Source organism: Dermacentor andersoni, chromosome 1 (assembly GCF_023375885.2).
Source record: "Dermacentor andersoni chromosome 1, qqDerAnde1_hic_scaffold, whole genome shotgun sequence".
NCBI lineage: Eukaryota > Metazoa > Arthropoda > Arachnida > Ixodida > Ixodidae > Dermacentor > Dermacentor andersoni.
In genome coordinates this window covers 64,365,099-64,380,780 of record NC_092814.1, presented here as the reverse complement: position 1 = coordinate 64,380,780, position 15,682 = coordinate 64,365,099, and the positions used below count along the sequence as shown (strand labels likewise).

General features: G+C 44.5%; 1 protein-coding gene across 2 annotated transcripts in view; it reads right to left on the bottom strand.

Moving 5' to 3' along the window:
- LOC126546006 (MPN domain-containing protein-like) overlaps positions 1-15,682 on the bottom strand; it is a 67,762-nt gene that overhangs the window by 27,416 nt on the left and 24,664 nt on the right. For both annotated transcript variants that reach the window (XM_050194068.2, XM_055061564.1), the window contains exons 5-11: positions 9,831-9,889; positions 9,718-9,737; positions 8,816-8,903; positions 8,621-8,717; positions 6,247-6,319; positions 3,609-3,685; positions 3,331-3,502 (exon numbers count right to left, since the gene is read on the bottom strand). In XM_050194068.2, the coding sequence (XP_050050025.1) occupies positions 3,331-3,502; positions 3,609-3,685; positions 6,247-6,319; positions 8,621-8,717; positions 8,816-8,903; positions 9,718-9,737; positions 9,831-9,889 (586 nt within the window). The remainder of the gene's footprint in view (positions 1-3,330; positions 3,503-3,608; positions 3,686-6,246; positions 6,320-8,620; positions 8,718-8,815; positions 8,904-9,717; positions 9,738-9,830; positions 9,890-15,682) is intronic.

The window sequence follows — 15,682 nt, the reverse complement described above, 5'->3', positions numbered from 1 at the left end:
GGAACAAAGAAACTTCACTGTCATCAATGACATGCTGTATCCATAACATGTGTGCCAAGCCAACTTAATTTCCCCGTGTTAAAATCTGCCACAAAAACTAAGTGATCACTTGTTTGGCGATGGACAAGTTTTCACAGACACTGCTGCAGTTCTCGCACAATGCAGTGCTGCACGCTTTTATAATTTTTCTTTTCATTCATTTTCTCTTTTCATAATGCCTTATGACAACAAATCCTCTCAATAAAACAAGAAATTGGTGAAGTATCATCGAATGCTTTTACTTTTAACCCTTTCAGTGTCACAGACCTACCGGTAAGTTTCTGTATTTCTGTCCCATTATGCCATTAACGTACCCATACGTTCCACACTTTCTCCAGTAGAAAATGCACAGTAACACGAAGTTGAGCTCTGAGGTAGTTCTGCCATCTGCTGTACATTTATAGAAACATATTGCGCCATCTCTCTGGGTTTATGTTAGCGCGCTGCGTGGAGTGCACATCGGCAGATGGTAGGGGTGGCTCCCAGACTTGGTGCACCGCTACCGCTGCGATTCTTCGTTTGAATACAGCCAACTTCCGATTTTTCCGGTTCCCTAGGGGCTGCGAAAACATTCGAAAAAATGAGTGCATGCCTTTTACTGCGCCCAAGGACTCAAATCACCACAGGCATGTCTGAAATAGCTCTGAAGGCCTGCCGGTACATTTAGTAGGCGTATCAGTGCTCTTACTGTGACCGGAGAGAGCGGTGCACATCTGCATAATTAAGGAATACATACTGCCTACGGCTGCCAGCGGATCTGCGTGCGAGAGCACCTGTTCGAGGCAGCGAGATAATAAAAATTGCGGCGGTGGTGGCTTCGATAACGCCGTTTCGGACCTGCGGTCATGGCGAAAAGTCCGAATTGGGCAGCGAAGGGTTTTTGCGCTCGAAATCTGTCGTTCTTATACATTAACTCTATAGGGTATGCGGCGGTGCCGCGAAGATGTCCGAATTATCGGTTGACTGCATTTGCACTGTAGCGTAAGCCACCTCTCTTGCGTGTTTCTGCTATCTGTCATACTTTCAGAGGTTGATTTTCTTTTTACCCCGACACGATGGCGGTATCACGGGAGCGTGCTGTTATGGTTCCCTTTATGCGGCAATGAATGGAACAGATGCCAAACGCCTGAAACACGACGTGCCTAATCGTCACGCTCATCAACATGAAATGACTTGTCCGTCGGATGTGCGTTACGGGAGTATGCACCAGTGCAAATCCTACTCTCCTTTGTCCTATGTTAACCCTGTCTATGCCAGAGAGTGGTTTCTCTCCATATTTCTCTGTGTGGGTTGACCCGACGTGTGATGAAAAGCCCCTCTACCAGGGAGCAAGAGAGAATGAGGTTGCCCAGATGCTGGAGGGTATAAGAAAACCAGCGAGACGCCACGTGGAGACACTTCTTCTCTGCCCTTGTGTGCAGAAGGACGCAGGCTGAATACTTCTGTATTTTTGTCTAAGAGCGCACCGCTCACTTGTAATGATGTATTAAACTTCTGTTATTTGTTTTTACATCATCTCGTCTTCCCTGCCGAACCCTCTCCGAAGGTCAAGCTGGTTTCAGCTCCAAGCAGGCGCTGTTGAAGGTCGCCAAAACCCCGTCCCCGTAAGTGGTGGCAGCCTTAACAGCAGTGTGCATCAGAACAAAACTAGGTAGGAGATGGAAAATGAAGATAGAAACATACTAAGAGTGCATTTGCCATTATCCGTGTCATTTTTCTTCCTTCTGCATAACCGAAAATAAACTGTTGTGTTCATTTGATACTATCCAAGAAAAAGTCCGACACTGAAAGGGTTAGAGAGTTATGTTTGCCCATTCAGTGGATGAACTGTTTTATGCCACCTATGACGTTTTACATGCCCATAAATTGCACACTTACCTTTCACTTCTGTTTACTATGCCATTATTTTTTTAAACCTTTATTTTTTGCTCTGAGGAGGAAGTGTTATTTTTTTCTCCTAATGTGTTTTGGTGCCACTCCTTATTATTACGCTATTATATGTCTAACAGTAATGTGTGCTTTTTCTCACACTTCTTATGGTTATAAACACTCCTTGTGTATTACTTTTCACAGCATTGTGCAAAGTTGCACATGCATGTATAATGTAGAATGTAACCGAGCTGTGTGTGCCATATCTGCAGAGAGGGTCAAGGTCTTGTCAGAGACTAAAATTTAGCCTTGAGCCTGGAGTTCCTCTTAGACATTAGGGAATGAAATAAGCTTTGACGTTTAACCCATAACCTGCCATTCTTGTCATCCTGCTTCAGCATTTTCAATTGTGCCCATGACTGTGTGCTCAGAAGCAGGCAGCCTTAGCTTAGCCACTGAGCTACTGCAGCAGGCCTGTATGTAAAATAAACTGCTGGATGTTTCCCTTCTATATTAGCAACAGGAATAAAATTGTCTGCATTGTATGCGATGCACCTTGAAAGCACCTAAACATTTTATAAACCCACAAGGCATACGGCAGTTGCCAAACTGGCAAATACAGTAGTACTAGCAGCACTAGTACTAATAGTAATAATATAGCAGTGTTTGTGCAAATATGGTAATGGTGTTAAATTAATGGAAGTAATAATAATTATCCACACAAATCACTTGAACCAACTTCAGATGCTTTTCTTGTTTAGATTTTAAAGCATTAAATGATACGTCTATCACAAAAGTGAACGACAAGCAGAAATGGTGCTTCTTAGAGTAGCTGGCAGTGGGACTTTCTTTTTAAGCACGGCAAGAAAAGACAACAAACTGGACAAGTGCAAGAAAAAAAGGGGGGGGGGGGGGGAGGGGGACAAGACGTGTTTGCTTTGTCCAACTTTCGTTCATTTGGTGCCCCAAACATGCCAGCATGTAATAGCCCCCACTTATTTGGTCTTGCTCAAACAGCTAGCAATGAAACAACTTACACACAATGAGGCTACCCTCTTGTATTTTAGAACTAGCTTCACCTAGTTTTTAATACTGCATGATCCGCTTCCCCCTATGTGCCTTATGTGGTGAGCATGGCAATGTGGAGCACTTTGTTTGTGTCTGCCGTTCAATGTGGAAAGCCATTTGCTTAATGGCCTAGAGAATAAATGTTTTCCATATGCCAGCTTTCAAGATGTAGTGCTTCCTTTTGACCACGAGTAACAAGGAAAGGAGGTCTACATATCTGTTGATTGCCTTCCTCTGAGACACACAGTTGATCAACATTTAGCACCCTGAACAATAATAAATGCTGGACAAGCATGCCGGGCTAATCCCGCCTTCTGCAACACCACTACCAATAAAAATTCAAGGTGCACTTACAGCATATGAGGCCAACGCATGGTGTATATGAAGAATCACTTTCACCCTTCATAGTGATCTGGTAGTCCAGCTGGGAGTTGCAGTCTCGTAAGCTTGGCTGTGGTGGAGATTTTGGGTGACTGTGGTACCAACCCACAACGGTGAGATGGCGTTGCTCAAGTGACTCACGAATCTGAGAACAGTCATGGTGAAGTGATGCAATCATGAATACTAACTCTATGAGTAGCCCAGAGCCTCTCCGAGAAACAAAGTGAAACGCTTTTAAGCATTTACTGTACCTCTTCCTCTATGGCTGGAGCAGCCTCCTTGTCCCCAAGTCTCCCTCTACATGGGAACGCTTGCAATATGGAGAGGTCTGAATGGAAAAGAATACCAGTATTCACATTATAAATGCACAAATAACAAGATATCTCTCATGCTTTATGCTAGACATGTTAACATCTTTTCTGCTTCGTGCAATACAAAAAGAATGTAATACACATACAAAACATTGAACATTTATTTTGAGCACATGGTGCACAACGAAGTTAAAGGATTTAAACAAGATGATGTACTTATCAAATAAAACCACGTGCATAGTCAATGACATGTACGAATTGCATGCAAGACTTTCATTACTGAAGATATTTTTTAAGCCTTTGACCAATGGTTGACCTGCCATGGGTTGTAGAAATTTTTGCCCAGTGCTCAAGCGAATGTCCAGCTGAACACCACAATGGACAGAAGTTGTAGTTCACACTATGATTCATTAAGGGTCTATGGTTAAGGGAACACTAAAGGCAAATACTAAGTCGACGTGGACTGTCTAAATACCATTCTAGAAACCTCACAATGCTTGTTTCGTGTCAAGGAAAAACTTCGTTTACAAGAAAAGTGCATCTGAAGGGTGTGAATACTTTTTTCAAAATTAAAATCTCCCACCACCCAACCGGGGGAGTGGTGATGTTGCATACACCATCACTACTGTTTGCTGCCATTGGTGAGTAAAATGGCGCTTGACAGATGGCAGTACTGAGCCAATACAGAGCAGTGGATTCACCGCTGCAGCTGCTTTTTGGTCAAGTGGCGTAGACCATCGGGCATCCCACGACATCACATGGAAGTTGAATTCTCTGCTGCTTGCAGTTTGTGCGAGTTTCGCGAGCCAGCAAAACCAGCGCATCACTACGCGACAAGGAAACTACTGAGACACGAAAGCGTGGGCGGCGCAGAGTCAAGCGAAAACAAAACCTTTCGACCGCCCGCATCGCTGTCAAGGGTATTTCAGAGTTCTTTTTTTTTTTTCTATGAATTAAACAGAACTGGACATGTAGGATTTTATTTCTTCTTATTATACAATAGAAAGATGTCTTTTGCAATGAGTAGTTGAATACTTGAGACAGAATTTGCTTGAGGATTACTTTCGTCATCGGGCAAGTGCTAGAATGTCCCGGGGGAGTCTCTAATCATGTCCTGCATTTACCTCAATTTCTCAATTATTAAGGCACTGTTTGCGAAAATATTGACGCCTTAGAGATTCTCGAGCCCTAATCTATCACTTTAGCTTGACTTGGTATTTGCCTTTAGTGTCCCTTTAAGTGAAACAATGAAAACAAGCCAGTGATAGTGCACTTCTGTCCGAAAAACGTCTTCCATGCTGTAACATGTGTGTACAGGCTTTATGCAAAGCCATTTTTTAACTACAAGTATAATATATACCAAGCATTTTTTTTTTTTTAGCTGCACCAAATTTTTAGAAATCATTTGAGGTAGAGATAGCACTATTCCAGCCCTTGAACTAAATTACTTGAGGCAGACATTGCTTCTGCAAGAAATAAAAAATACTTGATTGAATAATTAACATAATTGCACCAGTGAACTTATTTATTAGTTACTTTACCGCACACATTTAAATTTACAAATTGTAGCAGGTCAGTTCGCAAGCCATATACACTTGGAATGAATACTCACCATGACCGCAGTTTCAAGATATTAATTTTCAAAGTGTGCAATAAAATACAGAGGCACTCCAGTTACTTTTGCGCTTCAATGCACAACACAACATTCCCTTAAAAAAGTAAGTGGAACAACGGTGCATTTTTACCGCTAGTTGGATGGCACATTCCTCGAAACCGGTACCATCCTTAGAATTCGTCCCAAGTCTATATGCCTTGCAAACTCACTAGCTACAGTTAGCAAATTACAATATATGCCGTAAATGATTAGTAAAAAACTTCATTACTGAAATTTTGTTAATTTGTCAATCACACATTTGATTGCTTGTGGAAGTAAGGTCCACCCGATCGATTGTTTTAACCCTTTAATGACAAGACATATAAATGCCCAGAAATATTTTGATTTTGTACCTAAATGTGCAGAACCCCCCCCCCCATCAAGAATAAGCTTAATCAACAAAAAGAACAATTTCTTTGCAGAAACTTTTTTCAGAAATTGGGGGAAAACCCTAGGCAGAAAACTGGTAGTAGGCTTCACCCCAAGCTACCAAAGGCTTCGTTTTCATTTCGTATAGACAGCTCTCATCATATGTAAACCATAGGTGTACATCACATTTGCTTTACACCACCACAGCTGGATATCTTGCATCAGCCTGTCTCCTCTAAACCTTGCTTTCAAAAGACGGTGAGTCACGTGCCAAACTCTTTCCTTGTCCAGCGTTCATGCACTAAACCAACAAAGGACGCTTGCTGCCTGTCATTCAGTGTTGAACAAAGGTATTTAGCCAGAAACTTAATACTGAATACTAAAACTCGGCAAGAAAAAAGTATTTTTCTGGTATGTTGCCCGTAGGCAACACTCTACAATAAAGGGTTAGAATTCTGCTACCTGCCACAGGAGATCTTTAAAAATTTTGGTGCAGATAAAAAGAGCAGCCTATATTTAATCTTTCTACCAAAAAGCTACAGCTGAATAACTCACTATGTGCAGCAATGTCCCATGTTCCGCCAAGGTAACCAACCACTTCACTCTCAGTCAAGTGGCAGTGAAAGTCCTGCAACAAAGAAAAAGAAATAGGTGCTGTCCATAAGAATTGTTCTTAATATACTGCAATCATGGGAAAAAAGCTGCAGTTACACCCAAAGGTGAAGCATCGATTATGATAGCAAATTAGAGGATAGCTTTACAAAGTAACGATAGTAGTTTTTGTTGTGTCAGCGATAGCGCGCCTGATAAGCAGACTGCTGTTAGTGCGCATGTGCGCACAAGTGCTTATAATATCATGCTATGTGCGCTAACCGTTGATTCTTGATGTAACCAGGAGCCCGTAAGCTTCGGGCAATAAACACCGTTTTCCTGTTAGAACCCTTGCCTGATCACCCACTGACCGAGACTCAACAGTTTTATCAGCTGTATAAACTTGTAAACATAGGCATACTAAATAAATTAACAAGAATGGTGTCACGCGTGCGCAAGCAAACATGAACGTATCTTACTCGATTACTGCAAAAACTTGCTGTCAAAACGCTGCAGCGAGCGAATTGACCTTCATGCGGCCGCTCGCATCAATGCAAACTAAGAGGCGAAAACACAGCGTAGCGCGGACTCTGTACCCGTCGCACATGGCTTCAAGGTTGCCAGGTCTTTGGGAGGAAAAGTAGCCAAAAAATTCCGAAAAGTAGCCAAGAAAGTCGCCAACTGTGGGAAAAGCTTTAACTGGAAGCCAAAAAAGGTAGCCATATTGCCACAAACCAACAATTGGCAATTTTTGATGTGATAATAATGAAGAAAACAAAAAAGACTTGTAGTTTCTTGTTTTACTAATGGCAAGCAAAAATAACAGAACAAAACAAATGTTATTGCATATTATTGTGTCATAATTTACCACAATGACCAGCTGATGTTCCTTGATAATTTTTTGCTGCCCACTTTCGTGCTTTCTCATAGCCGAAGTGGTGACGCCAGTTTCAGTTCAATAAACTCGCTGCATGCCATTCTTGCACTACTATGACTTCACTTCAAATGTTCCCGTGCGAGCTGTATGACGTCACACACTTCTCTCCCTAGTATGAAGTTGCATAGTCGCATGGACATTCATGCCTGTAATGTCATGGCTGTCACGATGCATTTTCGGTTGTCGCAGTTGTTTCTGGCGCCAAGAACCATGGTCTTAGAGATTCTCTATAGAGGTACCGTCGCTGGGGGTGATATTGGGACACCACCTTCCGTCGTATGAAGGGAGCAAAAGCCTTTCCTTTAAGATTCGTTAATTCCTCTTACTCAGAAGGAGGTGCTTGGGCCTATTGAACTATCCATCCACGACAGTCCCGCACTGCTCGAAATGCTGATTTCAGCCAACTAGCGTTGCATATAAAACATCTCGGGCAGTACAGGACAACCCAGGATAAGTCAAATAGGCCCACTGACTATATAGCGGCTATGATATATTTTCAACTCCTGAATTTGCTTTCAAAGCTTGCAAGACACAAAAGGATGGCCTTCAAGATCCGGCATTTGGGGCTGTTGCTTGGATGGGGCCGTCGGCGAGGGGGGGAGTGTGATTAAGACACTACCTATACTAATTACTAGCGCCAAAAGTAGCCAGAAAGTAGCCAAGTCGCAAAGCCCAATTTTCGGTCGCCAGGAGCCTCGAAAAGTAGCCAGTTTGGCGAGAAATCAACAAACCTGGCAACGCTGGATAGCTTTCATGATACAGTGGTCTGGCCGGGCACGCGCGGCCACCCGGGCTGCCCGGAGTAGAACCCCCTTTCTCCCTCTACCTCCTTCCTTCCCTCCCTCCCTGCCCTCCACCTGAAGCCTTGCGCGCAACGAAAGGCGGCGCACTTCCTCTCCACTATCCTCCGTTGCGTGCACGAGATTGAGCCGTGATCACTGGCTCACCCTTGCATGCTTTCACTCGCACATGCGGCACGTGGCGATGATTTTATCCCGCTTGGACTTCATACGGAACCTCACGGCAATGCAGCCAGCAGAAATGCGGCCTGAAGTGTCCATATAATTGCTACCGCAAAAAAAAAAAAGGAATGCCAAGATTCTTCAACCGAAAAATACATTGGCATGATATACTTCATGCCAATGTAACATTTCAATAATTATAACATAAATAATGTCCAATTTACTGGTAGGGCACCATAAATGTCTACAGTACTGTGCTGCAAAAAAATTTTTAGTCGTGCCCGACAGTAGACAAATGATATCAGACAATATGTGCAACACTGTAAACCAGTTGTGTAAAATGCACAAACAAACAAAAAATCTGTACATGTCAATATGAATGAACAACCCTGATCGGTTTAACCATTCCCGCAATCAATAGGGAAAAAAATATACTAACAATAAGCAGTAAGCAATTTGTAGATATTGTCAATGTGAATGGTTGAATCCGGTCCAGAACACTAAATGGCGTGGAGATGACGAGGGTGTTCAAATCACTGAAAGAAAGAAAGAAAAAAAATAAAATCCAAGAAATCCAACTCTGAAGTAAATCGAGAGGGCAACAGAATATCAAACTGTCTAAAGAAAAGCATACCAATCAACATTGCGAGTCCCAAGGGCTCCATGACTTAGAATAAGAGTCTCCTTTGGTGCTGGCTGCCCTGGTGCATTCTGGTAGGCCACTAACAAAACAACAAACACTGTCAGGCACAATAAAAATGAGCATTTCTGATATTCACACCCGACTCTGTGACGTATCAAATGTAGCAATGTTTTGCAAGTTCAAGCACACAAGAAAAGCAATGCGACATTTATTTTTGATTTTCAGTGCACAATACACAGTCAAATCTCGATAATTCGAACTCGAAGAAGCCCAAAAATTTCGAATTAAAAGAAGGACTTGTTCTTGAAGTATTCATGCACCATAGCACGACGGCCGAATGGTGTTAGTCATGAAATATTCCGGCGCGCAAGCACACAGCCAGCAAAAACCACAAAACTGCCTAAGTCCGCCAACGCTCGGTTCCCGATGATGGGAGAGGCGCCGGGCCGGCTCCCACGGGGCGCATCTTGCCACTAGTGTGGCTAGGGCATTATGGCACAACGCAGAAATCGTGACCTTGCCGTTTGAGAGAGAATAAAATTTTCACCCCCCCCCCCGCACGCGTGGCATTGAGGGGTGCCTTTTTGTGGTGGGGTCAGAGCAATGCTGTTCAGTGGTGCCGTGTGATTTAGCGCGTTGCTGAGACCATTGTCGGAGCGCGGTATGTTCGAATTAACCGTGGCAAATGCTTGCGCGTTTGAATTATCGGGCGTTTTTGCCCATTGGAATACACCTAACTTTCATGGGACCATGGCGTCAGTTCGAATAAACCAGAAGTCCGAATTAAGCATGTTCCAATTAACAAGATTTGACTATATTAGTGCAAGGTTGCTACAGAAATGCTGCTACGTTCAAAATTTGAATAAACTATATATATTGATAAAAGAACTTACAAGGCTTCTTGATAACAATCCTATGAAAACAAGAAGAAAGCATACATTAGTAAATTTCTTTCCTGTGCAGTTAACACATTTAAGGCTGCATGATGAGACGAAAAAAAATTTACCCAGACTTTGTCTTCTCTCCGGTAGGAGTCTTGGCCCCAACGTTATTTTCTCTGTCATCCTGCATGCCAAATCATATATGCATTTGAATTAGAACTGCTGATTAAAAATTTGAATGCCATAAAAACAAAAACAGCTACAGTTGAATCTCGCAATAACGAAATTGGTGGGGAAGGCGAAAAAATTCACTTTTGCGGGAATTTCGTTGTTGCGAAATACAGCACAGATAGGTAATGCGTCACAGAAGGAAACTTTACTGTCAAAATTCAATTAGCCTACTTTGGCAAGCTTTACTCAAGGATATAGAACTACATTGCCGACAGTACAAAGTGTGCCGCATGCATCGATAAGCAGTGGCAGCACTGCCATGGAGCTGTATTCTCAGTCAACTGCTTTCCGAGATACAATCACTTTGCGAGATTTTGCATAACTCAGCACCGGATGCACAGCAACAGCGCTCCATGCATGCAGCAGCATTTCCCTAGCGCATGCTGTTGACCGTAGGTGCCCGTAAGCACTGACGGCTCTGGTGCTGAGCACGAAAGTGATCGCATCATGCATACTCGAAGGCAATCAATCAAGATTACGGCCCTTCCGCACAAATCTGCGTCCAGCGCCAAACCCGCATGCGATGCCTGTCGGGTGGCACCAAAACCAGCGTTCTTGAAGCAAGGGATGCGTATTCCCGGACGATTGCACAATTCTGGCCCGATGCGAGGCACTCTATGCTGCAATCGCCATATCAAGCGCCATAAACAATTCCACATCAGTGGGACGTGAATTCCCTGGTTTTTGTTGCATTTTTCTCGCCGAGGCACACATTACGCACTGCACCAGGTGTGCAAAAACCATCGTCACCTGTCGGTAACAACATGCGTGTCACTTCATACGGGCGATCAACAAACAAGACAGCGGCTACGACGTGTTTTCAGTGCATGCGATCACTTCTGGCGCTTGGTTGGTTTTGTAAACAAAAATGGTGGTGCGAAGTGTAATGTGGTGGTATTTTACGCAATTTTAGTGCAAAATAATTGCATTTGAGCACATTTTGGAGCCTGGTAGCCTTGTGCGGGTAGGCAATATGCGAGGTTACGTTCCAGCAAATTTCATTGAGGTACAACATGCATTGAATGCTATGGGTGTTCGCAGGGAATAAGAAAATATTTTGTTGTTGTGAGAATTTCGTTGTAGCGGGATTTTGCTTTCACGAGGTTAAATAGAACAGAGCAAACAATGCTTAGATGTGACCGAACTGTAGAGAACGACACACATGCTGTGCTGACTAAAGTTTTGTTTTTATTGTTCTTGCACACTGAATTTAAACATGCATTATATTAGTGTACGCAAGGGACCTAAATCATGAGAAAATTTTCAGACAAACAAAATAGGTTGCAGCACAATGGTAGGCACTCTCAAGTTATGACTGACAGCTTACCGATATCCTTGAAGAAAAGAAAGGCATACGATCAGTGCATTCTACCAGTATTGGCCTATGTGGCTAAAGCTTGGAGGTCTTGGAGGTCAGTACAGACTTCGGTAGGCACAGAAGGATCGAAATGGGCCAGAACGGGAGGCGCTGTGAGAAGGTCGATTAGATGCGAGAATGCAGAGGCCTCGTTATCGCCCCACTGGAAAGGGGCGTCTTTTTTCAAAATCTCGGTTAGTGGTCGTGCTATGGCCACGAACAAAGGCCGATGAAGCCGCGCACATCCTTGACACACTTCAGAACAGGGAAGTGCATAACAGCATGGATCTTGCCTGGGTCCGGTTGCACTCCGTTCGCATCAACAAGATGTCCAAGGACGGTAATCTGGCGACGGCCGAATTGGCACTTCGATGTGTTGAGTTGCAGACCGGCTCGACGAAAAACGTCCAGGACTGCAAGAGGCACTCGAGGTGCGTAGCGAACGTTGGGGAGAATACTAGAACGTCGTCCAAGTAGCACAGGCACGTGGACCAAACCGTGAAGAAGGGAGTCCATCATGTGTTAAAAAGTGGCAGGATCGTTACATAGACCGAACGGCATCACTTTGAACTGATAAAGACCGTTTTCCAAAGGGAAAACTTCTTGTCATAGTGGACCAGACATTGCTGTTTGAGGTGCAACATTGCAAAATGAGTCGACGTCTTCCACTTCACATACGAGTGCACAGTCTTTACCCAGCACCGATGCAAAATTATAAGCAGTCTACTCATGCAGCCCTCCGCCTGGCAAGCTTTCAGCAATGGAAGAGGTCAATAGTGGAGCCACACCACAAGAAGGGGATCCTGGAGTGTCACAGTATCTTTTTGTGAGATAGTTACCCTTTTTTCCCCAGGGCAGGTCATTCCCGTTTATTATAAATAAAATACTTGCGACAACGCAGGTTAGCAGGCAAAGAAAGCTTCCGATTTAAATATCACGTATGCGGAAGCACATGTCAGAAGCAATATGTTATTTATTGCACCTACTTCAACTTGTGCGATTAAAAGCCACTACCCAGCTAGAATCGCTTCTTCATTTCAAAAGTCATATATAGGTATATGACTAACAGACAACTATTTGAAGGTCACCAATTTCAAATGCTGACGAGTGCATTACTAACATGTCTGCCCCCTCGCCGCGATACACTAAAAACTGTACTAATGCTGCTACTTCTAAAATCACAGAAAGATGGTTTTTATTTACAAATCAGGTAGCATAGTTGAATCACAAGTTCAAGCAATGCATGGAGGAAAGCCTCCAGAAAAGGTGGCCAGCCTGAGACGATAACTATCATTTTTTCTTTTCAGTTTCACTCCGGAGAAAAAGAAACAGTAACGTAACATTGCACAACTGGTGCGCAACGTGTTTTGTAGTCTGTCCGTAGACAGTGCGCAGACAGAAGGCCCCCCCTAAATCTTTTTGTGCAGCCACTTTTGTGCTGTTTTGTTTTTACGCTGTTATCATGACAGTTCTCAAGGATAAAGGTCGCGTCACGTGTTCAGGAGGACCTGTTGCAACAAGTAGTGCAGATGTGCACCCTGGTCACTGCCCCTTCAGGCCGTCTAGCTGAACAATCGCACAGTACTTCACCTGATTCGCAACTCCGACCACAAGTCGAGTTTCTGAAATATACAAGTTTTATGATGACCCTCAGTCAGTGGCTCACTTCCTTGAAAAGCTAGAGTGGTAGACTAAGGCTACTGGTACCTACGTACAACAGACTTTCGTATATAACGTTCCATATTTCAACCTTAGTCTGTTCTACCTATTTTATTAATGCAACGAAGTTCGCTATTAACGGACCGCGCTACAACGAACTATCGGCTACAGCAGACGAAATTTGCGGCAATTTTTGTCAAAATCGGGTGTATCAAACGGTCTTTTGCTGTTTGGGAGGGTCAGTCGACGATTGCAGCTCAATATCGTGCGCGCGAAGAAGGGAGGAAAGCGAAGCGGAAGCGCGCCGTCTTTCGCGCCTCGAGCGCTCGAGGCACGGAGGAGGGGCGAGGGTAAGAGGGGGGGGGGTTCTACTCCGGTGGCTGCTGTTAATGGTGCAGCCGCCGTATCTAGAAAGCGATCTGCGATGTAGACAAAGTACGCGCACGCGCAGGCGCCATATCTTGAAAGCAATCTGCGATGTGACAAAGTGCGCACCTGCGTGGGCCTCATCTTCAAAACGATCTGCGATGTGGAGAAAGTGCGCCCAGTGCCAGTAGCTTCGTATGTGCTGTGCTTTTGACGTTTAGTTCGCGTTTTAGTGAGAGACAGCATGAATGTCAATTCGATCGCTGCTGCTGCTGCGCTTACCTTGCTTAATTTGCTATCGCAATAGATGCTTCGACTTTCGGGCGAAACTGCGACTTTTTCTTGTTTGCTTTTTATTTTGGACATTTGTGACTCACTGTTTGCAATAAACTTGTTAGACATCGCGACGAAAGTTTCGGTAGTGAGTCGCCCGGATATTACAGATATCGGATAAAACGATCGTTTTTTGTCGAATTATCAGGGCCCATTGTAAAGAGAGTCGACTGTATTATGGCTTGACTCCTGCCATTACCACTGCAGGAAGGTGCAGGACACTGGTGGAGGCTTCTGTCTCCTTTTCCAACATGGAAAGATTTTTGGACATGCTTCCAGGAAGAGTGCCAGCCACCTGGACACGAGCTTCAAGTCCAGCGTGAGCTCAATTTGCAAACACCTAGACGAAAGCTTGCTTGAGTACGTCCGAAGAATGCAGGAACTGTACTGCAGAGTGGCACCAAGTGTGCCTGAGTATGACAAAGTTGCTTGGGTCACTCAACAGAGTGACTCCAGGTGTAGACCATTTTTGTACGGCCATGCATTCGAGACGCCCTGCTAGCTGAGAGAACCTACGTGCCCCTGTTGCTGCCAAATGCTGCCTTATAACCATCACTGGCTTGGTGAGTTCCCATTGCCTGTCCCTCCCTGCATGTTGAGGCGAGTCATGTTGTTGCGTCAGTCTGTTCTCCACAGACACTGGACACCTTTGCCTATGGCCAAGCATTGCGTGTCGCGCCTGAAGACCCCTTACCAGGCCATGGCCGACTTCACTAGGAACAGTCCGAGGAACAGCAGGGTGAATACCGTTCACCCTATACTCGAGCCAGTCAGCAGGGCCCCCAGTCTGGTCCATTTCACCAAAGCCTTTCCAGAGCCTTTCCAATACCAAAACTGGAAAACCCTCCCATAATGGTTTTGACACTGGGAGGCTTCCGGCGTTTAGATCCCAAAGTACAGGCCCACACAATAGGCAGAATTTCCAAGAGCAGATAATACATTTAAATTGCGGTCAGCCAGGTCATGCGTAGTGCCAATGCCGCGCCAGTAGAGGCCTTCGGTAGAGAATTGGCCTTAAAAAGACGCGCAAAGTCGGCAACACTGAACTCTGGTAGGTTGTCACGATGCACGGCCGATATCAGGCAACAAGGCTGTCAAGAGGGCGGACCAGTCGTCATTCCTACCGTGTGTCATGTTACACCTGTTCCAACAATAGAACCCAGGATGAGCATTAGGACTGATGGAAAGATTTTTCCTGCTCTTCTTGATATTGGCTCAGGCATAGCACTTATTGGTGACTTGCTGATCAATAAGAGCAAGCGAAAGGAAATGAAACTGCACAATGTGCATGTCTGCCTGCAAATGGCATTGAGCCATATAGCTGAAGCTAATCGATGTATCCTTGCGCATCAGCTTTAATGGTAGAACAAAGAGGCAGCTTTCTGTTTGTTTGCCTTCATTGTCTGGCCAGCTACAGGCACTCAAGTTGCGTGAATAAACATCCTTCTTTGAAATGAGGACTCTGGTCTGTCTTTCTGCAAGGCTGCGTACGGTTACAGCAAGCGAACCCCTCGTGGTTCAGTTCTGGTTTAAGCAAAAAAAATGACAACCATTCCACTCTGTGAAGATGGAATGGCAGCGAAAGCTGAGGACAGTCAAAGCTCTCAAACGAAAAGCAAAGTGCTTTCACTGCCATTCCATCTTCACAGAGCGGAATGGTTGTGTGGGAATGTATGGGACAGTACCTGTAGCGCGCGATCCCAATTAGTTACGTTTCGTACATTTCCGATCCTCGTCAGGTCGTTCTCCAACCACAGATGGCCACACACTCTGCAACTAAATCCGAGATGTTTATCCAGAAAGTCTCGTTGGAACTTGGCATCCACACCTTTGAAGTTGTTCACTCGGTCCATCCGATATCTCTGCCGCCATTTGCATCGCGAGTCTGGCGTCGTTCCTCAGTCGTAAGTGCCCGGGCTCGCGATTGTCGTTTTTATTCAGCATCGTCGGAACGTTCTTCGTCAGTGATGGTTTTGCGCCGGCGCTGTTAACATTCTCATTGCTGTTCTCTCCAGTGCTCCTCGTACACAT